Raw genomic sequence first — 24,150 nt, forward strand, 5'->3', positions numbered from 1 at the left:
CTGTCTGTCTCTCTCTGTGTGTCTCTCTCTGTCTCTCTTTCTCTCTGTCTGTCTGTCTGTCTCTCTCTATAGATAGATAGATGATAGATAGATAGATAGATAGATAGATAGATAGATATAGATATAGACATATAGATCTCCACTCCCTAAACCATCAGTGGCTCTCTTGAGTTTCTAGAAGAAAGCTCCACCTCCTTAGCACTGGCCCTAGGGCCTTTCAAGAGCTGGCTCCTACCTATGCCATACTGTAATGAGGAGGCAAGCAGGTCTCCTTTTCATCCTGCCTAGCTCGGCATGGCTAACTTAACCCCCAAAATAGCAACACACAAATTGTATTCATTTAAACACTGCCTGGCTCATTATATCTAGCCTCTTCTTGGCTAATTCTTGCATATTCGTTTAAGCCATTTCTAGTAATCTCTGTAGCACCACGAGGTGGTGGCTTATCGTGAAATATTCTAGCCTACATCCATCTTGGGTCAAAGAATCATGGCATCTGACTCACTTCCCTTCTTCCCAGCATTCTGTTCTGTCTACTCCACCCACCTATGTTCTGACCTATCAAGCCAAGTAGTTTCTTTGTTAATTAACCAATGAAAGCAACACATAGAAAGAAGACCCACCTACATCACCATACTCTTATGCCAACATCCCTCACCTGTGCTAGGCATTTCATGCCTCCAGACCCCGAAAAGAGGTTGTTCTTTCTGATTTTCCCTCCCTCCCATTTATATGCCTCTACTTCCTGGACAAATCACATTGCTGTGGCTCATTGATGGTACATCCATTTCTCTTCATCAGTCCATGTGGACAGGGTTGCCAGACATGTTTTCATTTTACTAGGTATCCATGGAATGGTGCAAAGGTACACTGAGAAGGGGAAAACTTTTCAAGGGTATACAATCTATCAGAAAAAAAATGCTCTCTTCAAATCACTGTGATTGTGTTTCCATCTGAAAATGAAGCCACTGATTATAGTATAGAAGGAAGTTTTTCCCCAGCTGGTCATATAGCAATTCAATACCAAAGAAACACACAAAGGCTTACATTAATTATGAACTGTTTGGCCTATTAGATCATGCTTACTATTGACTATCTCTTACAACTTAAATTATCTATGTTTAGCCACGTGGCTTGGTGCCTTTTCTCAGTAAGGCATTCTCATCGTGCTTCCCCTGCATCAGCTGGTGATTTTATTTCTGCCTTTTCTCTTCCCATAACTCTCCTAGTCTGGTAGCCCTGCCCATACTTACTGCTTGGCTACTGGTCAATCAGCATTGTATTAAACCAATATGAGTGACAAATGTTTATTGTGTACAAGAATATCATCCCACAGCATAGTAAAGTGTCTTCTCAGAGAGAGCCCCTTGGTTTGGTCTGCAGAGCCATTCTTTGGATATGGGAGCTAACACTAAGAGTGTCCCTCTGGAATAGAGTTTGGGATTACAATGTGGAAGAGTACACAAATTCCAAATGTAGCAAAGGTGTACATTCTCTGATGAGTAAGAAGGATGGGGCCTCTGGGGTAGACAGGCTACCCACGTCTAACGTACCCAGTGCAGATTAGGTCACTGACTAATGATAAAGAGAAGCCTCTTAGCCAGGTGGTGGTGGTGCACACCTTTAATCCTAGCACTCAGGAAGCAAAGACAGGTGGATCTCTAAGTTTGAGGCCAGACTGAACTACAAAGCAAGTTCTAGGACAGCCAGAGCAGACACGGAAAATGCACACTGGCTGCTTCTCCGCTAACCTTTCTGCATGCAGTTCAGGACCCAGCTCAAGGAATGGGTACCACATAGAGCAGGCAGAGTTCCCATGGCAACTCACCTGATCGAGATCCTCTCCTGCAGACATGATCCCCAGCTGATTCAAGATTGTGTCAAGTTGACAATTAACACAAAATGTCCCAAGGACTTTTTCTTGGGGTGGTGGAGGTCAGAGGTCAGCTTCCCTGAAGCTCTTAGAGGACATCTCTCAGGATAAAGCCCCTGGTGGGTAATCTTTAACGTCATACTTATTTGGAATACCAAGGGGGGAAAAGTGAGACTGGCCTAAGATATGAGGGGCGTTCTTGGTAATCCCTCACATTTCATCCAGACCTTGAGCAGTTCTGCTCTCGGGCCTGATTATAATTGATACCCTTGTTCTTGCTCTGAACCACAGAGAGATTGCCAACCCCACACCCACTCCATCCAGAGAATTATTTGCTGTCCCTGAGGATTTAGCCAAAGATCCTGAAAAGCCTTGGTTACCTACCTAACTACCACCCCATACCTGTCTAGGCTGCATCCTCTGGGTTGTCGTTACAACTTTGACCTAACCATCTCAAGGACAACATGATATTTTATTGAATAAATCACAACTTAACTCCTCCGATACAAGGGGCTATTTTTAGCTCCTGAGGGCTAGCCTTCGAGAAGGACTGATTCTCCCCACAAGCCAGAGTAGGCCTAGAATTTGAAACTTTTAATCCATGTCCCTCAACCCAGGCAGTAAACTCCACAGTGTACTGGGGAACTTGGCCCTCAGGGCTCTGGACTGGGTTCCTCCCCATTGCTGGGTTCCTTCAAGTCGGTGTTGGAGAACCCACTTGTCTCTGATTTTAGAGGCATTGTGTTTAGAATGGTAATCTTTGCCACTTTGTTAATCGTGTTGCTGGGTTCCTTCAAGTCGGTGTCAGAGAAGCCGCTTGCTTCTGATTTTAGCGGCAGGACATTGAGAATGGTATTTTTTGCCACTTCGTCAATCGAGATGTCAGACATTGACTCCTCAGATAGCATCATTGCAGTGACATCCTGGCTTTTCCTCTTGGAGTCAATAGACTCTCTGTTGGTGCTGAGAAAAACCAGGAGACATTTTCAATCCTAACCTCTTCTAGGAGAGATGGGCTTTCTCATTCATCACAGTCCCCAGCTAAGCCTGGTCTTGGATCTTCAGGATCAGGCTGACTCCATCTCCTGACCCCACTAGATAACTTTCTTTCCCAGAATTTTGGAGATTTTCTCAGTGTCTCTGTCACCAGCTTTCACTGAATGCCTGCCACATGATGGATCTTTTACAATTAAGTTTAATCTTCTCAAACACCCTTCAGGAGAAAAGGTCCTAACACTGAAAGAATTTATGTCACCTTAGTTCCCTTGTCTCCAAGGATAATACCCCAGTCTAGACAGGCATATGGGGCAGGGCAAAGGGAGGCTCTATGAGCAAGGAAAGCCAAACAGAGGGGGAGAACTGGCAGGACCTAAGCTGGACCCAGGCCAGTGATCATATCCAGAAGACCTGGGGAGACGGCTTTGAACAGGGTGATCTGTCATTGGGATGGACAATATCTGGCATACTCTAATTTCCCAGCACTTGTGACAAGCAGACCCTATTCATCTACCTTGAACGGTAGTCCATGCTATCACAGAAAGGCTGGTTTCCTGTTTCTGGCACGAAGGAGGAGAAGCACAAGGCCACAATGCAAGAGAGACAGCAGAAGAAAACATGCAGCTGTGTTTTGATATTGTGGAAGACAGCCAGAGCTGTGATGGCTCCAGCTGAGAAGGATAGAGACACCATTCCCAGACCTGTAGACCTGAAAGCAGAGTTGAGAACTGGTTTAGAAGACTTCTGAGGCTCAGAGGCTGGGTACAGTGAAAGAGAGAAGCTACCTAAAGTCATACATTCTGCTCTTTACCCCGTTCCATCCCAGTGTGTGACCTGGAAGAACCTAGTTCTTTATAGACTTAAGAGGGGTAGTTATTTCTCCTGAGCTGCATTTCATGGATATCCAGAGTCAAAGGTTATTAATCATGTAAACATCATAATGGTGTATGATCTCACATGAGGAAACATCAGCTCTGGGGTCAGAAAGATGGGGAATCTATCACCAGGAACTCCTTGGGAGAAGAGGCAGAACCTCACGGTAACCCAAACTCATTACAGGTACCTGGTGTGGGCTGGTTAGTTTTGTCATCTTGGCACAGTTAGAGTCATTTGGGAAGAGAGAGCCTCAGTTGAGAAAAAAAGTCCCCTTCAGATTTACCTATGGGCAAGTGTGAGGGCATTTCCTTGACTGATGATGTGATGTTGGAGGGACCAGCTCCCTGTGAGCTGTGCCATCCCTGGGAAAGGTGGTCCTGGGGTATATAATAAAACAAACTGAAGAATCCACGAGGAACGAGCATGGAAGCCACATTCCACCATGGCTTCAGATTTAGTTCCTGTCCCCAGGATCCTCTCCTGAATTCCCCATGAAGGTGTGCTGTGAGGTGAAGCAAAACCTCCTTTCCCCAGATGCTTTTGGTCTCAGCATCTACCACAGCAATAGAAAGAACTGAGGACCAGGAACCAGGCAGGGTCTAGAGTCAGACCCCACGATATGGTCATTATTCCTTGTCAATCGGACAGAATCTAGAATCACCTGGGTATTGACCTCTGAGCATGATTGCAGGGGATCAGGTTACCTGGGCTGGGAAGCCTTCCCTACTATGGGCGGCACCATTCCCTTGGCAGGGATCCTGGACTATGCAAGTGGGGAAAGGGAGCAAGCAGTGACAGGGCATGCATGCAAGCATCGCTGCTTCCTGACTGTGCTGTCACGGAGTCAGGTGCTTCTAGCCCCTTCTGCCTTGCCTGCCCCACCATAAATGATCTGTTTCCTTGAACTGAGAGCCAGGATACACTCCCTCTCTGTAAGTTACTTTTGCCACGGTTATTGGATCACAGTGACATATAAAGAAACTAAGACATCATCCCTTACAAATGCCAGCTCTGCTACCCGCTGTGCATGACTGACAACAGGGCCTTTCCTGACTTTGGCTTTGTCAACTGGAAGAAGGTCGATGATGGACAGCATTTGGGTTTTGTTTTCTGACAGGAGCTGAGTGAGCCAACCAATGCACACCGTGTTTCACACAGCGACTGTTTTATGGCAAATGCTGTCTTGGCACTGTCCCATCCCTCTCCTTCCCCTCAGCCCACCACACTCCATACCTGAGGGCAGTGGGGAGGAGCTCACAGGTGTAGATGAAGAACACAGTGACACTGGCTGCCATGTTAAACTGTCCAAGCACAAGCATCAAGTTTGTCGTCGACTTCAGCTCTGGGTGAAGACAGCATGGCCCTGAGTCTTAGCCACGCTACCTTTGGGTCCATCCAGCCTTCTCTCAGTCCCTTACCAAAGGCAACTGAATGGCCCACCCCTACCACTTAGTCACCTAGCCAGCAGACTCAGACATTCAGCCAGAGGAAGAGTTGATCTGCGTAGGCCCAGTAAGTCCTGAAGTTACTACCATGGGAGAGTTGAACAGGGCTTGGGGCAGGCCAAACCCTATTTGTGGGAGGTAGAGTTTCTTACTGAACCTGGAACTTGCTGATTCAGTGAGATTAGCTGGGCAGCAAACCCGAAACTCTCCTGTCTCTTTCTCCCCAAGAGGCAGACTATGAGACATACTGTCCTGAGTGCAGGGTAACCAAAGTCAACTCTTTATGTCTCTGCAGCAAGTGTTTCAAATACTGAGCCATGCCTCCAACCCTCAGACTTCTATCTCCAGAATCCTATGCCTAGTTTCTTGCCCACACATGAGATCTGTAAATCTGCCAGCTAGATTCACTGCTCTGTGAAAAAGCAGCAATAATGTCAATACCAATAAACACCAGGCTATAGAAACCTAAGAAAGTTTCATTTTGTTGTAGCTAATCAATATCTGATAATGTCAGAAAGATGCCAAGAGTTTCTCTGAAAGAAGGGGGCTCCTTCTGGAAGCATGCATTGCAGCCCCCCACTAGGCCTTGGCCATTGGTGGGGCACCATAGCTCTGTGCACTCTGGCCCCACAGACTGACCCAGGTTCACTGCCCAGGGATCTTTGAGTTGGTGGCAATAATACCAGACACCAGGAGCCAGGCAACGAGACCCTGGGAAAGCCCTCTGAGCAAGAATATTGGCACAGGTCCAGTATGCCACCACCCCGATGTCCCATGAATAGATTATCCTAGACAACATAGGTAGCCGGGAATGCTTGCCTATCAAAGGCTGCATATGAGAGGCACGGCCTGGGGCGTGAGTTCAAAGAAGACTCTGCCACCATCTATTCTCATTTACCCACTAGATCTGCTTCCGGTGTGGCCTGGAATGGAGTCCCAGAGACTGCCTGCCCTCACATACAAGGATAACTACTTTGGGGATAGCCTGAGTTCCTCTCTCAGGACTCTGAATGTGGATACTACTGTCTTGGGGGATGGGTTTCCTGGGGAGGGGGATAATGATACATGCAGGAAGCCACCTACCACGTGCTTTCTAGCCAGCCAAGACACATTAGAAAGCCCCGGAAGAGAGTAGACTGGAGGCAGCCTTCTTGGCAGGTTGTACCTTGAGTAAGGAAAAGGAGGAAGAAACACGAGATGGTAGCCAGAATGAGGTTCACGAAGAGGGTACACTTTCTCCCAAAATTCTCCAATAGAACAATGCAATACAGCCGTGCTGGCACTTCCAGAATGCCTGGGATTATTTGTATGAGGTAGGTCTCTATCTCACAATCCTTCAACTTGAGGTTCAGTGTGAAATAGCTGTAACTGATGGAAAACCTGGAACAGAAGAACAAAAAAAGCAAGGGAGAGAGAAAGGAGGAGGAGGATAGAGAGGTGGGAGGAACAGCAAAAAAGAGAAAGAGAAGAGAAAGGAGAAAAAAGTGGAGGGAAGAGAAAGGGGAAGAGGAAGAGAGGAGAGGAGGAAGAAGGAGGGGAAGGAGGATTGAGTGTAGGAGGAATGGAACGGAGGCAGAGAGAAGACGTGTGTGGTAGGAATGACCGAGACAGGCCTGGCTCTCGGCCTGATCAACCTCCATGCCATTCCTGAGTTTAAAGCCAGCCCCAGCCACTCACCACACACAGGCCATGGTCAAGACCACCATGAAAAGCTGCTGATTGGTATGGAAGTCCAGGATGGAGACCTTCTTCACCTTCTTTGCCGGCAGCTGCAGCTACAAAACAACAAAGCCAGCCAATGGCAGATAAGACTCCAGCTTGCTCTCTGCCCACAAACACCAGGCAAGGCCTGCCCCTCCCCCAATGATGGCCACTCTCTGGCCTTGGCAGACAGGGCTCAGTTGTGTTGCCATCATTCTGAAGCAGTAGACTAAGATCCCATGAAAGGATGAGGAAAGAGGCCTTCCCACAGTCTGCAGCCATGGCCCCACCCTTGGTCCAAGGCTTCTTACCTCATTCAGTAGATTTAAAGGGATGGTCTTCTTGTTCACCTCAGCTGCGTAACACAGAACCTTTTTGGCCTCGTCCACCTTCCCTTTGATCATCAGCCACTGTGGGGATTCTCGGACAAACCTGTGTGACCACCTCTCTCTCACTTCACAATTCCAGGATGCCCCAACTTCAGCTGAGATGCCTCAGCTGTGGCCATCTGTATCAGCATGTGACCAAGGAACCTTTAGGCACCACCAACCTCAAGATGCCTTCTGCTCCTTGGTGGCAGCCAAACCTTCTTTCAAGCCTCCATAAACCCCACTGCTTAGTGATAATAGTCAGTCTCTTGATCCCTTTGCCCTGTGGTCTCTTTAACTACCCCAATCACCTCCCAGTTCTGCTTTCCAAGTTCAAGGTCATGCCTGAGTCACATCATGCTCCATGCCCACTCTCTGAAAACTATAGTGTAGCTAATCCTTGTCAGGCTTGACATGACCACCCCCACCATGAAGCAGAAATGCTAGGGTGACCTACAGCAAGCATTCTTTGGCCTGGGATTGTAGCAATAAAATGAAAAGGGTTAACGAAACCAGTTCACTCTGAAGGTGGTAGAGAGGCAGTTGAACAGTCCAGTATCCACTCCCTTCTACACACTGCTGTAGGGAAGAAGGAAGCAGACTCTGCAGTCATGACCCAGTCACAGAAGTAAGATGTGACTGCCTCGCTGAATAAGGTACCAAGCAATGTGGCTAGCATAGACAAGAATAATGGGCTAATGTAAGTTATAAGAGGTAATAAGAAGCCTGAACCTCCGTGCCAATCAGTTTTATAATTAATGTAGACTTCGGTGTATTTCTTTGGGGTGGGACAGAAACCCCAGTCAACACACAGTCACCTAGGAGATATGCCTCTGGGCATGCCTGTAAAGGAATTTCTACATTAGGTTAGTTGAGCTGATGATAGCCACCCTAAATGGGGGCAGCATCCCTTTGGCCGGGTTCCCAGACTGAATAAAAAAGAGAGAGTGAGCTGAAGATCAGCTCTCCTTCCTCCCTCTTCCACTCTCCTCTCTGCCGCTACCTACTGACTTGGATACAATATGCCAACTGCCTTAGCTCCTGCCATGATGAATTGTACCCTGTAACTGTCAATCAAAAATAAACCTTCCTTCCTTCCTTAGGTTGCTTTTGGCAGGGATTTCATCGTAGGAATGTGAATTGTAATTAATATATCCTTATTATTGCAGTCATGTCTTCCAAATTGAAATACTCTCTCCTGGAGTAGGAGGAGGAGAAGGTGGAGGAGGAAGAGGAGGAGGTGGAGGAGGAGGAGAAAAAGGAGGAGGAGGAGGAGGAGGAGGAGGAAGAGGAGGAGGAGGAGGAGGAGGAGGAGAAAAAGAAGAAGGAGAATACACCTCAGGAAGCTTAGAAAGTTACAATATTCATCCAAAGGTTATAAAGGCAGTTAGATCACACACATTTCTTCTCTCATAGCTCCTTCTCAGACTTGACTCCCCTCTCTTCAGACAGCCAACACATTGCTGTCCCCCGTCCTTATTTTTCCACGCTCTGTTACATGATGGTACCGTCACAGCCCCACCTTAGATTGCTGTCTGTTGTCCCCATATCTAAAAACCACAAACAACTTGACCATGCCTCAGCTAGCCACAAGAACCTCTTTCCCTTTTCCCCTGAAGGGTCATTTCTTGGGGGACACCATATACTCAGCTTCAACTCATGGCTCATGCTTCCGGCTCTCCTCCAGTAAATTCAACTCAAGAAGGTGACCATGGCCATCCCAAAATTTCGGTCTCACGGCTTTAACCTTGGCCCTTGCCTGTCTTTGGACCTCTATCACTCCCACTGTCTGACCACCTCTCAGGTTCTTCACTGAGGGAGGAAAACGGCTTTGGTTCCTTCTCAGGTCATGATCCGCCCACCCACTTCCGTGCACCCATTTACTTCCACCTATGAGATCCCCCCTTCCCCCCGTGTATGTTCCATACTGGTTTACTCACCAGATATTGGAGACGATGGGAAACATGGGCGCACCAGCCATCAGGAACACGAGCCTCCAGTGGAAAGCCCTGGTGGCAACTCCTGACAGGAAAATGATCCCTAATCCCAGGAAGCAGTGCTGCAGGATGATCGCATGGGCCCGGTGCTCGCCCACAAGCCACTCCATGACTGTGCAGAGCACATGAGAACAAAATGTGGTCAGTTTGCAGTCCCCGGGCTGGCATTCATGGAGCTGGCTGGCATGCCCCCGCCTTCCCTGGACGTGAGTTCAGAGCAGACAGTATCTTCTGCCTGTTCCAGATCTTTCTCAGAGCTGGACTGTCTGCATCTCCCACCACACACCCCAATTCTTGATGAAACTCCTCAGACCCACACATGCCCTTCCATTTCTTCTGCTCCCAACCACTCCCTCTAAAACTTCTGCCTAACTTGTTCAGGGCCTCTCAAGGGGTCTGACGTGGGCTGAGACCAGAAACCACCCATCTTGGAGTGCTTTGTTGCTTTGACCTCAATGGCCTGAGGCTCTGTAGAGGGGTAGTTCCCTTTGGCTTCCATGGGAAGAGGAGTCAGAGAGCCTCAGGAAAATATGTTTGAGTCAGGTATGGCTGTATATGCATTCAGGTGTTAGCATCACACAGCTCCTGAGGTAGAAGCCTCAGCTCCGTCCTGCTGTGTGGCCCTGAACAAGTTGGCTAACTCTGTGAGGCTCAGGATGAAAGGAACAAAGCAATAGAGGGCTTAGCAGCTCCCTTGATTCTCAAGGTGCAGGTTACACAAGTAGCAGGAGCAGGAACATTTGGCATACAGGAGAATACTATGGGTGATTAGGGTTAGGGGAACTCCCTTCTGACTCCCTCACACCCCTGGACAGCCAAGAGGGGAGCCTCTTATTCCTTCCCCACTAGGTTTTAGCCTGTCCATGCCAGGTAGATCTGGCTCCTGCTCCCACTTGAACTGAACCTATCTCCATCCCACCTTGCCCCATGCGAGTCAGTCACCTAAAGACGCACTGCTGATGGCGTAGCCCACACCTGCCTGGGCTGCAGTGAAGCGGAAGAACAGATACTGGTTAAAACTTTTCACAAAGGCTGTTCCGAAGCCAAAGAAGAGGAAGCCTGCCAGTGACATCAGGAAGACGGGATAGCGGCCTATCCTGTGGGTGTGAGGAGGAGATGCCACCAAGGGTCACACATCCAGGGCAGCCACAGTGGTGCACCTGGGCCAGGCTCTTGGTTACCTAGGGCTTTGGAGCATCCCTCCATTTGCTTTCCCCAGATTGAGATTCATTTAGAGTTCATGGGTTATGCAATCCCCTAAGAAAGGTGCAGGTTGTCCTAGGAATCAGTGGGAACCCCAGGATACTTACTTGTCACATAAGAACCCAAAGAAGAGAGACCCTGTCAAGAAGCCCGCCATAAACACAGTCTGCATGTTCTCCTTGTTTGGTTCATTGCCACACACCAGGTCAAACTGCAGGTTAGACAAGGGCATTGTTCACAGACTCCACACAGACCTAGCCCTTGGGGAAAAGAGACTGAGATTGACCCCGAGGAGAACCCTTAGGTCAGTGATTCTCAACTTTTCTAAGACTGCGGCCCTTTAATACAGTTCCTCATGCTGTGGTGACCCCAGGCATAAAATAATTTTGCTGCCACATCATAACTGATTTTGCTACTGTTATTAGTCATGGTGTAAATAACTGATTTGCAGTATATCTGAAATGAGACCCATATAAAGGGTTGTTTGACCTCCAAAGGTGTTGCAACCCATAGGCTGACAACCGCTGCCTCGAGCAGATGACTGACACTCAGTGAAAGGGACAGGTAGTTCTATGCAGTGTCTTTACTCTGTTATCCCTGGACTCCGTCTGTCCGGCACCTGGTAGATCCTGGATCTGACTAAGAGAAAGGAAGCAAAGACATTGGGCCAGAAAGGACATTGGTGGGGACTTACTAAACACAGGTACGAATATTGGTCCTGGGCTACAACTGAGAACTTCCCATGGACTAAAAGGACCCGGATTTCACTCAAGGTAAGAAGTCCTGTGAGAAATGCCCAACACAAGTTTTTTCTTTTCTATGTGTAGCTTCTGTGCATCCTGCTTGGTTGCCTCCTGACCCGTACCCGTTGCCCTGTGCCTCTACGGCCTCAACCCAGGCTTAGTCCAAGGTCTGCCAGATGTGAAAGAGAATACAGAGGTAACAGAGTAAACCACCCTATACACAGCTACCTATGCCCCATCTAAGGGCCCTTCATCTAAGGGTCTCTCCTTGACTGGAAGACAAGGGCCACGACATGATAAGCAATTCTCTGGACAGGTGGCAAGCCTGTCTCTACACCAAAATGCACTCTAGCTTCCTGCCTAAGACAGGGAGGGCACAGGGCTTGGAAAAAAGAACCCCAGGTTCTTTTCTGGTGCTCCCATACAGAATGTGCTCAGGCCAATTGCCCCCTGTCTCTGTCTCCTTTTCTGGGTAGCCATAGTCAACACAACACGAGACAAAAGCATACCTCATTGATCAGGGAGCGCTTCTCAGCATAAGGGTAGATCCATCCATATCTGCATGTTTCTGTATAATTGAGGCCAAAATGGATGATAGAATCGAGATCCCACGACACTGGTACATACATGAGGCAGGTCTGGAAACTGCCATCGGGTGCTCGAGGCAGGGTCAGGTTCATCTGCTCAGCCACTGAGAGGTTGGGACCCACTTTCAGGATCCAGCTGGTGTTACAGTAGGGTTTCTGGGCGGTGAGCACGAAGCTATCTGAGAACATGAAGAAGGACAGCAGGCCATAGGGGATCAAGGTGAGGGCCACCAGCCTCCACTGGAATGTGCCGAACTCCCCCACAGCATCCAGAAGACTGGCCAGCTTGTCATCCCTCTTGAGCTCTGTGGCCTTCAATTTGCGTAACAACATCTCCAAGGACCAGGAATGGGAAGGAATGGAAATCTCATGCCGGAGTGTGCTCCTGGAATCCTGGGTTCCAAATGCAGACTCAGAATCGTGTTCTTCCATCTGTTCAAGAAAGGCTGATGTTCAGTCCCCTGTCACCATTCCCCGTCATCAGATCCCAGGATGGGAGCCAAGGAACAGAAAACACCCTCTGCCTTGGATCAGTGAGTACATGGTCCCTTCCTGGTCTTCCAAAGTCTCTTATTTAGAATAATCCATTCCTCCTGGCTCAACTATTCAATTTTCAGTGCAATGGATATTTTGGATGTTTTAGAGAACGTTCTCCCTGTGAATGCCAGGAACTCTCTGACAGCTCCCTCACAGGGAGCTCCTCACACACCTGAGCAGCTCTCTGACTGACAGCTCCCTCACAGGGAGCTCCTCACACACCTGAGGCAGCACTGGAATTTCCAAGGCAGCTGGGAACTCCAGGGATCCCCTTCTTCAAATAAGTAAATAAACAATGAAGTAAGATAAACACCTGAATCAGCAGCAGGAAGGACTGGAGGGAGGGGCCAAAGGCAGTGCTTTGGTGCCCTTACCAGAAGGCTTGGAAGCCAGGGCTGGACTGTGGAACACAGCACAAGGGGCAGAGACAGCCACATGGAGACAAAGCAGTGCAGCAGGCAAGGGCAGGGAGGTGTGAGCAGTACTCAGGACACTGCCTTGGGATAGAGGAAGGAGCAGACTCTAAGCCTAACCCTGTGTTTGGAGCAAAAACCCCTCCACAGCACTAGGGAGGTTATGGGTTGGGAATGCTGCAGTCCCTTTTTCTGTGGAAACATTCTGCAAACAGAGGATGCAAGATTCTCAAACACCAATGGCAAACAAACATTGTGTCTGAGAAGCAAGGCACTATGAGATGAGAACAGCTCACAGCCCAGGTTAACTTCTAAGTCTAAGAAGGGGTAGAAGGTTGCTTGAAATAAAAATACTAGAAGGGAAGTTAGACAAATATTCAATCCTGAGAGTCAGCTAGCTGGAATGTGCAGCTAGCACGTGGGGCAGGAATAAGATTTGGTAGGTGAACGGTGGCATGGGCCTAAGCAGAAATTCGAAAGAGAAACAGAAAAGGCAATCAACAATCATTTTTTTTCTCAAATTTAAAAACCATAAATCAATATTGAAAACCCAAAGCTTCTCTCAAGCACAATGGCAGAAACTCGTGGTTAAACACACTGTAATTAAGTCTTAGGACCCCAGGGGCAAGGAAGGATGCTGAAGCCCAGCCAAAGGAGAATGGAGAGCACAGCCAGCCTGCATGCGGTGTGTGAAGAACCAGGGTAGAATAAAGATGTGCATTGCCAGTCGGGAACTAAGTGGGCATAGAAGCAAGATGCCTAATCTGATGGAATTGACAAAAGATCTCAGGGAGACCGCCTGCGATGCAAACACAGGTCAATCAAAATGACAAGCCTGTACAAGAATTTCAAATATGGATTCTTCTAAGAAACAAGGGGACTGTCAAACTATGGAGGAGGAAAGAGGACGGTGGGGTGGCAGACATGGCCCAATGGTAAGAGCACACGCTGCGTTTACAAAGGACTGATGTTCAGTTCCCAGCATCCGTGCCAGGTGGTTCACAACCACAGGGAATTCTAGCTCCAGGGGATCCAACGACCTCTCTGGCCTCCAAGGGTGTGGTGTGTGTGTGTGTGTGTGCATGTGCATGTGTCTGTGTGTGTGTACATATGCTATTTGGGAAGCGAAGGCACCTATATTTTTCAGCACTTCCTGTGACTGAGAAAGCATGTAAGGAGAAGGCTTTGGAGCTACCCTGCCTACTACAGATTTACAGTTACTTTAATGGGTGGATAAGTGTTTACAAAAGGGAAATCAGTTCAATCTAAGGAAGAAGACACACAGACAAAGCGAATTCAGTAACCATAACTGGAAAAGTGAGCTCAAATTCATTGTCAAAACTTTTAAATCCGTGCTGTTTCTGAGGTCTGAGGAGCCTTCAGAGCTGGGGTTCAGCTGGTGTAAGGAGGCCACTAGGGTCAAATCCTTGAAGGTTGTAGCCGGACCCCTACTTCTAGCTGCCATCTGCTACAGATCTAAAGCAACGTGGTTAGCCAATGCCACAAGTTCCACCATGCCCTTCCCACGAGAGTGGACTAGAAGGTCTCAACCCTTGACCAAAACTAACCTTTCTTCCTTTAAGTTGCTTCTATCAGCTATTTGGCCACTGTGACAGAATTGATCTGCCTATATGTATCTATCTATCTATCTATCTATCTATCTATCTATCTATCTATCTATTCATCACCTATTTATCTATCAATCAATCCATCATCTATCTATCTATCTATCTATCTATCTATCTATCTCTCTATCTATCTATCTATCTATAACCTACCTATATCTATCATCTATTTATGTATCTCTCTATCACCTTTCTATCTATCTATCTATCTATCTATCTATCTATCTATCTATCTATCTATCTACTATTTATCTATCCATCACCTATCTATCTATCTCTCTATCTATCACCTACCTACGTATAATCATCTATTTGTATCTATAACATATCTATCAATCATCTATTAACTATCTATTCATCTATCAATCACCAATCTATATATCAACTATCGCCTATCTACATATCATCTATAATTAATCTGTCTACCTATCATCTATAACTTATATATCTATCTCCTATCATCTCTATAATTTATCTATCACCTATCTCTCTTCCATATATATATGTACAGTAGAATACCATTCAGACATTAAAAACCAACATTTTGTCATTTGTAGAAACATGGACAGAATTCTGCGTGGTGGTGGCACATGCCTTTAATCCCAGCTCTCGGCGGGCAGAGGCAGGCTGATCTCTGTGAGTTTGAGGCAAGACTGATCTACAGAGTTAGTTCGAGGACAGGATCCAAAGCTACAGAGGAACTCTGTCTTGAAAAACCAAAAAAAAAAAAAAAAAAAAAAAAAGGAAATAAAAAAAACATGAATAGAAGAGTTGGGCACTCTGCTGAGCGAAATAAGTCATATACACAAAGACAAATACCCTGTGTTGTATTCTCATTTGTGCGGAAGATAAAATTGATCTCAAAGAAATAAGTAGTGGCTTACAAGAGCCTTGACAAGCCAGGGGCAGGGGTGGGGAGATGATGGTTAATAGGAAGAGGGGTCCAGCTGGATCGAAGAATAATACCATCTGATGCTCTGTAGCACCGCAGAATAACTATGGTAGACAACAATCAATAGACTAAGTAGCCAATAGCACTTTGAATAATCCCAAGGCTAAGAATTAATGTTATGTCTGAGATAGCGGATATGTTAAAGACTGGCCTGATGATTACCTATTTATATATGGTTTTAAAGAGCTATGCTATACTCTATAAATATACATAACTAATCTGCATTAATTAAAATGTTAATAAAATAAGTTAAAAATAAAAAAAATATCAAATCCATGCTATGTTTTAAAAGGGTTGTTAACATTTCCCAGTGTTCTTGGAACGTACCTTGTTTATATCTTCTGGGCTGTCACAGGAAGTCACCTTGGTCCTCTCCTCTTATTGAAATGTCTTGACGTAGATGACAATTAGGTCACCCTGTAAGAAGACTCGTTTAAGGCACCAGGACAAGAAAAGGTAGAGAGTAATGGGAATGTTGTATTTGGTGCAGTATCAAAAGGAAGTGGATACGGCTAAATTACTCAGATAAATGCTAAAGGAACCAGAGAGGTGGCTCAGCAGTTAAGAGAACTGGCTGCTCTTGCAAAGGCTTCAGGTTTGGTTCCCAACATCCTCACGGCAGTTACAACCATCTGTAACTCCAGTCCCGGTGGATCTGACACCCTGTTTGGTCTTTGTGGACCTTGCACACATATGGAAAGTGCACAGGCATACATGCACACAAAAAAACTCGCTTACATAATATAAAAATCTTTGGAAAACAAGAAAAATACCAAAATTGAACATAACTAGGAATAGAGAGATTTACTACCTTAAGATAAAACATTCAGAATATAGCTGAGCGGTGGTTGCACACGCCTTTAATCCCAGCACTTGGGAGACAGAGACAGGTGGATCTCTTTGAGTTTGAGGCCAGCCTGGTCTACAGAGTGAGTTCCAGGACAGGCTCCATAACTACTGGGAAACCCTGTCTTGAAATTCCCCTCCACCCAAGAAGTTTCAGAATATAATAAAACTCTTAAACTATCTGAGCCTACTAACCCCCTTCAAATACTTCAGACAAAGTGGGCAGAGAGGAACCACAGCTCCGACACGGCGATGACATTTGTAGCCCTTCAGGTTGACTTTTAATTGTGTACACGTATCTGTGTGGAGGTATGTGTCTGTGTGTGGTGTGTTTGTGTGTGTGCAGGTGCTTTCAGAGGCCAGAGCGGGTGTGGGACACCCTGAAGCTGGACTGTGAGCCCCTCAGTGCTGGCCCGAGGAACAGAATTTGGATCCTCTAACAGCAACATGCTCCTAGCCACGGAGCCACCACTGCAGGCCCTAATGGAATTCCTCTAAGAGGTAAAATGTATTTAGCAATGATATAGACTAACACTGCTTGGGAGCTCTATCTTGCCACCTGTGGGGGGTACAAACCTGCCATCCCAAAACTCTGTTGTGGGAGGATCCCAAGTTTAAGGCTAGCCTTGGCTATAGAACAAGATTCTGTCTCAAGAATGGGGGTGGGGAGGCTTACTGGAAAGCTTCCATGGTCCAGGGTGCTTGGCACACATCCCGAAGACTGAAGTTATGAGCCTAGCACCCACATAACAAGCCAGGCAAACATGTTTGCACCCCAGATACAAGATGGGTGAAGACAGGAGTATTGCTGGGATTTTACGGTTTCCAGTCTAGCTAAGAAAAAAATGAAAGCACCAGACACAGAGAGACTCTGACCCCCAAAAGAAATAGTTGGGAAGCTCTGAGGAGATCACATGTTATCTTCTGGCGTTCACACACATACGCCCATACACACTCATACACACACACACACACACACACACACATACACACAAATACAAAAACATTTCAAAGCTGACAATCTAATTCTTTATTTTTCTTTACAAGACAGGCTTTCTCTATGTAGCTCTACCTGTCCTGGAACTCATTTTGTAGACCAGGCTGGCCCAGATCTCACAGAGATCCTGCCTCTGCCTCCTGAGTGCTGGGATTAAAGCCATGTGCCGCCCCTGGCCACATCTGAAGGGTCTTTACCTATTGTCATTCATAAAATTCTGCAACACGCAACAAGAGAATATACCTTTTCCTCAAACCTACCTAGAGAATTTGTGAAATGCAATCACAGTGCAAGTAAAATGTTAGGCTTCAGGAAATTCTGATGTGTAGACACATGGATTCTTTTTCTTATGATTATTGTGTTTAGGGCCTGGAGAGAGCTCAACAGTTAAGAGTATGCAGTGCTCTTATAGGAGACCCAAGTTTAGTGCCCATATTAGGCTGCTCACAACCACCTATACTCCAACTCCACGAGTTCTAGTCCACCTCCACAGGCACCTACATATATGCACATATATATGTAAACAAAATTAAAAGTAATATTATACATATTGTACAAAATGATGGGGTCCATTATGACATTTCCATACATGTATGAGATGCTTGTTCATTCATCATTATCCTCTAACCTTTGCCTCTTGTCTTCCAACTCCTCCCTCCTCCCAGGGGCTCTTCCTCTTCCCAGATAGTCCCTTTCACTTTCATTTTACACACACACACAGTCCATGTTTAAGAGAAAACATGCAATATATACTTTCTGATACAGTGGAAATGAATCAGAAATTAAGAACAGTTGAATAGCATTTGATTTACTTTAAATTTAAAGTTGAATGTGTATTTATACATTAATAGTAGTTAAATTCATTTGTCACATTCTACCCCGGGCTCTCTTAGTCTCCTAAAGGGCTTTCAGGGTTTGTCTGGTTTGTGCTCTGTGACTTAACAGTTCTCTGGGCTTTAGCAAGACAGGGCCTGTTGCATGTCCGGTTCTCCTTCCTCTTCTAAGACACCCATGAGGTACTCAGCGGGATTCTGCCTTTCCCAGACGTGCCAAGCTGAACCCACACAGCAATCTACCCTTTTAGGGTTTTGTTCACTTTTGGTACTATTCATTTTTAATGTCATCATGACTCTCTGTGACTTAATAGCATTTTTAATTAAAATATAATTGTGTTATTTCCCCTTTCTCTTTCCTCCCTCCAGTCCTTCCCATGTACACCAACCGCTTAATGTCTCTCATATTCGTGGTCTCTATTTTAGCTGTTACACACACACACACACACACACACACCGCCCTAAATATATTAATACAACCTACTCAGCCAATACAGCGTTACTTGTATGTGTAAGTATATGATTTCAGTACTTGGGGAAGGCTGAGGTATTTCTCCCAGTCTCGGCACTCCTTAGCTGCATGTCGTTCTTTGTCCATCCCCTGAGATTTCTCTCAGCTCATCCATCGGTGCCTTGACAGAAAACCACAGCTGCTCAAAATGCAAAGGGCCAGTGACTGTGTGGTGGCCAGCCCCGACTCGTGTATCTACACCACAGCTCCCACACCTGAAGCTGAGGTATTACAGCACAAGGGAGGTGGGGAGATTGTAAATGCAGAGAAACAAAGTTCACTGCGAATTTTTATCTCTTAGAAATGGAGTAGGGTGCTGCGGGCCTCTTCCCACAGCCCGGCTCATGGCTGCCTGGCTAGCTTATGCCCCAAAATAACGACCCACAAACGGTATTCTTTTAAGCACTGCCTGGCCCATTTCTATTCATGTGTGTAGCACCTTGAGGTGCGCTTACCAGGAAGATTCTAGCCTATGTCCATCCTGGGTCGGAGCTTCATCGCGTCTGCTGGGGAGAGGGGAGCATGGCGTCTGCTCCAGAGAGCAGAGCTGTCGAGTCTGAGCTCACTTCCTCTTCCTCCCAGCATTCTGTTCTGTTTACTCCACCCACCTATGTTTTAACCTATGAGGGCCAAGCAGTTTCTTTATTACTTAACCAATAAAATCAACAGATTGATATGACACTCCCACATCATAGAAATGTCAGAGAAACTGCAACCGCGAAGTCTCATCAACATGGCTGCCTAACAACACTGTATAAAGGTCCCCCAATGGTATGTGGTTACATGTGGGTGCCACAGTCTGTCTATGCATTCACCCACTGATGGACACTCTACACGCGTGTGCCACAGTCCGTCTATCCATTCACCCACTGACGGACATTCTTCTTTTCGTTCTTTGGCAACTGTGAAGGAGGCCACCATAATCGTTTCTGTGGAAGTTTGTGTGAGGGCTTAAGTTTACAAATAAACCTCTAGGGTCATGGGTGCCAGGGTGCTGGGATGCTGGGTCACCTAGCAAGATTAGGATTAGCTTTGTAAAAACTGTAAACTGTCTTCAAATGACCCACATGACCCTGAAATCCCATCAATAATGAATGAGAACTCTGTTCCATTCCCCTGGCAGGAATGGCTACAACCAGTTCCCTTTTCTTCCGGCCATTCCAGATAGGCATATAGCAGCAGTACAATTGTTGTGGAATGCAATTGCTAGTGATATATTTTTCTCTCCTCATTTCTGTCTGTCTTTCTCTTAAAGGATTGCTCTTCTTGTGCCGTAGTCTTAATTTCTCTGTCTGTCCGTCTATCTCTATGTTTATCTCTGGATCCTCTACTTGCTGGGCTCTGCAATTACCAGACATTTCTGCCTAGTTTTAAAGACTTGTTTTTAACAGTGGGTATGTGTACATGACTGCAGGGCTATGGAGTCAGAGCCCCATGCAGCGGGAGCTATACTGGTCATGAGCCATCCTGACATGGGTGCTGGGAATCAAACTGGGGTCAACTGCGAAAGCCATGCCTGCTCTTAACTGATGAGCCCCCTGGCCGCCAGCCCCTGTTGTCTATTTTAAAGCCTGTAGTTTGGACATAAGCCCTTCTCCGATGCTCCTTTGGCCTCTGACTTTCGGCCCTTCTAGTAGGGGTCTTTGTAGAGCACAGTCTCAGTTTTAAAGTCTCAGCATACCTATTCTTTTTCTTTCTGAGGTTTTGCTTTTGCTGTTAAGGCTAAAAATCTCATTGCCGAACCCAAGAGCTTGAAAGTTTTCTGCTGTTTTTCTTCTACAAGTTTTCTTCTGCTGTTTCATGTTAAGTCTACAGTCTGATTTAATTTTTGTAAAAGGTGGATGTCTAGATTAATATTTTCCCTATAGACAGTCAGTATAACTCATTGAAGACTGCATTTTCCCACTACATTTTGCCCCTTGGCTCAGGTGGCTGTATCTGTGCAAACCTGGGGCCGAGCCCTGCTGTCTCACTGACCTGTTTGCACACCATTTTGTCAACACTATGCTATCTCGGTTGTGTTAGTTTTACTGCAAGTCTTGATATTCTGATGCGAAAGCCGACACACAGACATACCCACACTTCAGTTTACTTCCTCGTGGTCACAGTAGGCCATTCTCAGTCATCTGAACGTGAACATTAGGGCTCACTGGTTATAGCCACAAAATATTTGCCGAGCTTTAATTGAGACTCTATGGAATCCGTAGAATAACACAGAAGTATTACCATAACCTTGGTAGTGAGTCTTATTAAGGAAAAAACTTGTGGGCTCCTCAAATATCAAAGAAATCAAGAAAATTAAAATATTTATAAGTGGTAACAATACAAGTATCAAATGCATGGGTGGTCTAAAAGTAGCAAATTGTGGGGAATGGATGCCTTAGCTGCTTTTTATAAAAAATTAAAGGCTGAATATTGATCAGGTAAGTTTCATTATAAAAGGTAAAAAAAAAAAAAGAATAAATTCTAAGAAGATAAAAATTACGGCCAAAGTAAAGGAAGGAAGCTAGACCTGGCACTATAGGCCTGTGATTCCAACAACTCGTGAGGTTGAAGCAAGAGGATTACAATGCTTGAGACTGATCTAGGATACAAGATGAGTTCCAGGCCAGCTTGGTTAATTTAGTTAAATTGTTTAATTTGCTCAATTAATGTAATTAACCCTCCCTCCACAGACTACCCATGGGGATTGGCAGTCTGCAAGGCCCCTGACCGCACCACTGTCCCTAATCCCAAAGGTCCCGCTAGAAGAACAGAGTCCAGCACTCCACCTGCACAGAAAATGGCCAGGTGCCACATCCGAAAACCCACAGTTCCCTTGAGGACAGCCTGCTATTTCCAGAGTCCCCACAACTGAACAGGCTCAGGCACATTCCCGTCCAGATCTGCGCTGAGAACGTGGCCCCACACTCACCAGGTGTTCTCATACTTACCACCTTCTACACCTGCCCCCAGTCCGTCCTCCCTGGAGACAGGAACACAAGCCAAAGCCAGGGCCCACCTGACTGTTGTCCAGACCCAACCAGAGCCTTAGAAGCAGAACCCTGGGGTTCCATTGGTGGCTAGGGAGATCGTGTCACAATGGGTCGCAGAGGGTGGACTAGGAATGTTGAGGGCCGTACTCCACTCCAGACGCACTGGTGGCCACGATCTCGAGGCCAGAAATGGTTAAGGCAAGTATGCAAACTGCCTGTGAGGAAACCTTGTGCTTCTACACAAACTGCCTTCTATACCGAAAGCACTTCCCCTCCAAATGAAAGCCCACTCCCGGTCAGCTGTCCTTCAAGCCTTCCTGACCCCACCCCTGGAAAGGCCTCTCTCTGTGCTACACTGCATTAGCCTCAAGGACACAACTCTGTCAGTTTGCTAGACCTTCTCATGTCTAACCCACCTTCCCCGGAGCCGGGGACTTCTCTGCTAATGCCAATGGGACTACAGTCTTTATGCTTGGAGTAGGGGTGGGGAATCTACACAGGCCTAGGAGCCAGCGAGAACTGGGGTGGGGAACAGAGGGCTCCTGGCTTTAAGACATGGCTCAGGATAAGAACTGAGTAAGAAGCAGGAATGATAGCAAAGGACTCTGGGGAGAGCCGGGCGGTAGTGGCACACGCCTTTAATCCCAGCACTCAGGAGGCAGAGGCAGGCGGATCTCTGGGAGTTCAAGGTCAGCCTGGTCTACAAGAGCTAGTTCTGGGACCAGGCACCGAAGGTACAGAGAAACCCTGTCTCGAAAAAACAAAAAAAAAAAAAAAAAAAAAAAAAAAAAAAAGGACTCTGGGGACCAGACTTGCCAGATGGCTCCTTCACTGCAGGGCACTGGCAAAACTGGCAGAGAATGTCAGGAGGCGGGACTCAGGAGACAACTCAGCAGGCCAGGGGCTCACTACACAAGCATAGAGGACCTGTGTGAAAGCTGAAAGTGGGGCTTGTAAGCCCAGCCCTACAGAGACAGGAGAGTCCCTGAGGCCAGCTGGACAGACAGCCTAGCTGATTCGCGTGTCTCTCATCCCAGTGACAAATCCTATCTCATATAACAAGGTGGAGGGGTTAGGGAGAATGCTCAGTACTTGGGAAAGTGCTTGTCACATAAACATGAAGACCTGAATTCAGATCTCCAGGAACAATGTAAACTCTGGGCCCATCCCCAGATATCTGTATTCCCAGCCCTGCAATGGCAGGAGGCAGGATGGGATGGGGACAGGGGATACATGGTGGGAGGATGGGATGGGGACAGGTAGACCCCTAGAGCTCAATATATCCAGGTGGTAAGCCCAGGACACTTGTCTCCAGAGGACTCTGGGACAGGACTTGACCACCATCATATTGGAGGAGAGAACCCGGCAAAATGGATATTCGTTGGCTCACTAGAGAACTCTGACAGCAGCTGGTGCTTCAGAAGGAACTGAAGTCTCTTGCTGTCGTGGAAACATGGAGGCAAATGCAACATAGAGCCTTCCCTGACCTCCTGACAATCAGGACCCCTGATCCAAGCAAAGAGAGAGTAGAGACTTAGAAGAAGGCAACTTAGAGCCTTCCTGACCTCCCTGACAATCAGTACCCTTGATCCAAGGAAAGAGAGAATAGAGACTGAGAAGAGGCTTAACCTTTAGCAGCAACCAGGTTTGTGGTAAAGGTCATGGCATCTCCTCCAGGACAATACGGTTGCTGGTAGGCAGCCTGGAGAGGTGACCCATGGTGCCACCATTTCTGAAGCAAGGCGGGGGGGGGAAGGACTTCTTTTTGGGAAATGCATGATGGGAGACATGCAGAGTGGAGAAGAGAAATGGCCATTAGTCAAGACAGAAAAGAAGCCCATTAGGAGCTGGGCTGCTAAGAGCCTGTGAAGGCTGGTCGCTGGATTCACAGAAAAATGAAACCGAACAGCGCATGACTCTGCTGCAGTCTGGGGTGCAGACACAGCACAGGGACCTGGGCTCACTCGCTGCTGTGGCTTTTCTAGTTGGAAACAACCAAACAGCACAAGAATTAAAGTGTGGACGTGCTGGTAATAACAATAAGACCAATCTGTCTCCACAGCAGGTGGAGGGACAGCTTCTGCTCTGTCTGGGAGGTGAAAGAGACTGGGAGAAGAGTTAACAGACCACAAGGTCCCAGTGGAACTAACAAGGTTGCTGTAGAATGTCTGCATTCCTTCCCTCAGGGTCACAGTATGTGGAGGTGAGGCCATGGCCATGATTAGATCATATCTAAATATGATCATCAGGGTGCGAATCCCGATGGAATTAGTGACCTAATAGGAGGGGAGGAAGAGAAACTTTTCTCCATATACACACACAAAGAAAGGCCATGTGAGGACCAAGAGAGGTGGCCTTCCATTCCCAGAGGTCTAGGAAATCTCATATAGGCATGCATACAGGCACACAGAAAGGCTCCTCACCAGAACCTGGCCATGATGTCGGTGTAGGAGTTCCTTCTATCTTTGTGTTGCTTTCATTGGTTAATAAGGAAACTGCTTTGGGTCCTTGATAGGGCAGAACTTAGGCAGGCAGAGAAGACAGAACCAAATTCTGGGAGGAAGAAAGCAAAGTGAGGAGAACTGCCATGAAGCCACCGGAGTCAGACATGCTGAATCTTTCCCAGTAAGCCACAGATGTGGCAATATTAGTAGAAATGGGTTAAATCAAGG

At 46.8% G+C, this 24,150-nt stretch overlaps 1 protein-coding gene across 1 annotated transcript; it reads right to left on the bottom strand.

The window, feature by feature from the left end:
* Positions 1-2,526: 2,526 nt before the first annotated feature.
* LOC130873591 (solute carrier family 22 member 14-like) lies at positions 2,527-12,221 on the bottom strand. The gene is made up of 10 exons (XM_057768426.1): positions 11,712-12,221; positions 10,567-10,670; positions 10,199-10,353; positions 9,200-9,368; positions 7,203-7,323; positions 6,868-6,965; positions 6,356-6,570; positions 4,979-5,087; positions 3,384-3,578; positions 2,527-2,827 (listed from the first exon to the last, which is right to left on the bottom strand). The coding sequence occupies exons 1-10, from the start codon at positions 12,219-12,221 to the stop codon at positions 2,527-2,529; spliced, it is 1,977 nt and encodes a 658-aa protein (XP_057624409.1).
* Positions 12,222-24,150: the final 11,929 nt, after the last annotated feature.

This window comes from Chionomys nivalis, chromosome 4 (genome assembly GCF_950005125.1).
Source record: "Chionomys nivalis chromosome 4, mChiNiv1.1, whole genome shotgun sequence".
NCBI classification, from domain to species: domain Eukaryota; kingdom Metazoa; phylum Chordata; class Mammalia; order Rodentia; family Cricetidae; genus Chionomys; species Chionomys nivalis.

Coding starts and splice junctions, on each gene's coding strand:
- LOC130873591 (XM_057768426.1), bottom strand. CDS start 12,221: ATGGAAGAACACGATTCTGAGTCTGCATTTGGAACCCAGGATTCCAGG. Junction 10,671..11,711: donor AGCGCTCCCTGATCAATGAG/GTATGCTTTTGT, acceptor TCTAACCTGCAG/TTTGACCTGGTGTGTGGCAA. Junction 6,571..6,867: donor TTGACCATGGCCTGTGTGTG/GTGAGTGGCTGG, acceptor CTTCTGTTCCAG/GTTTTCCATCAGTTACAGCT.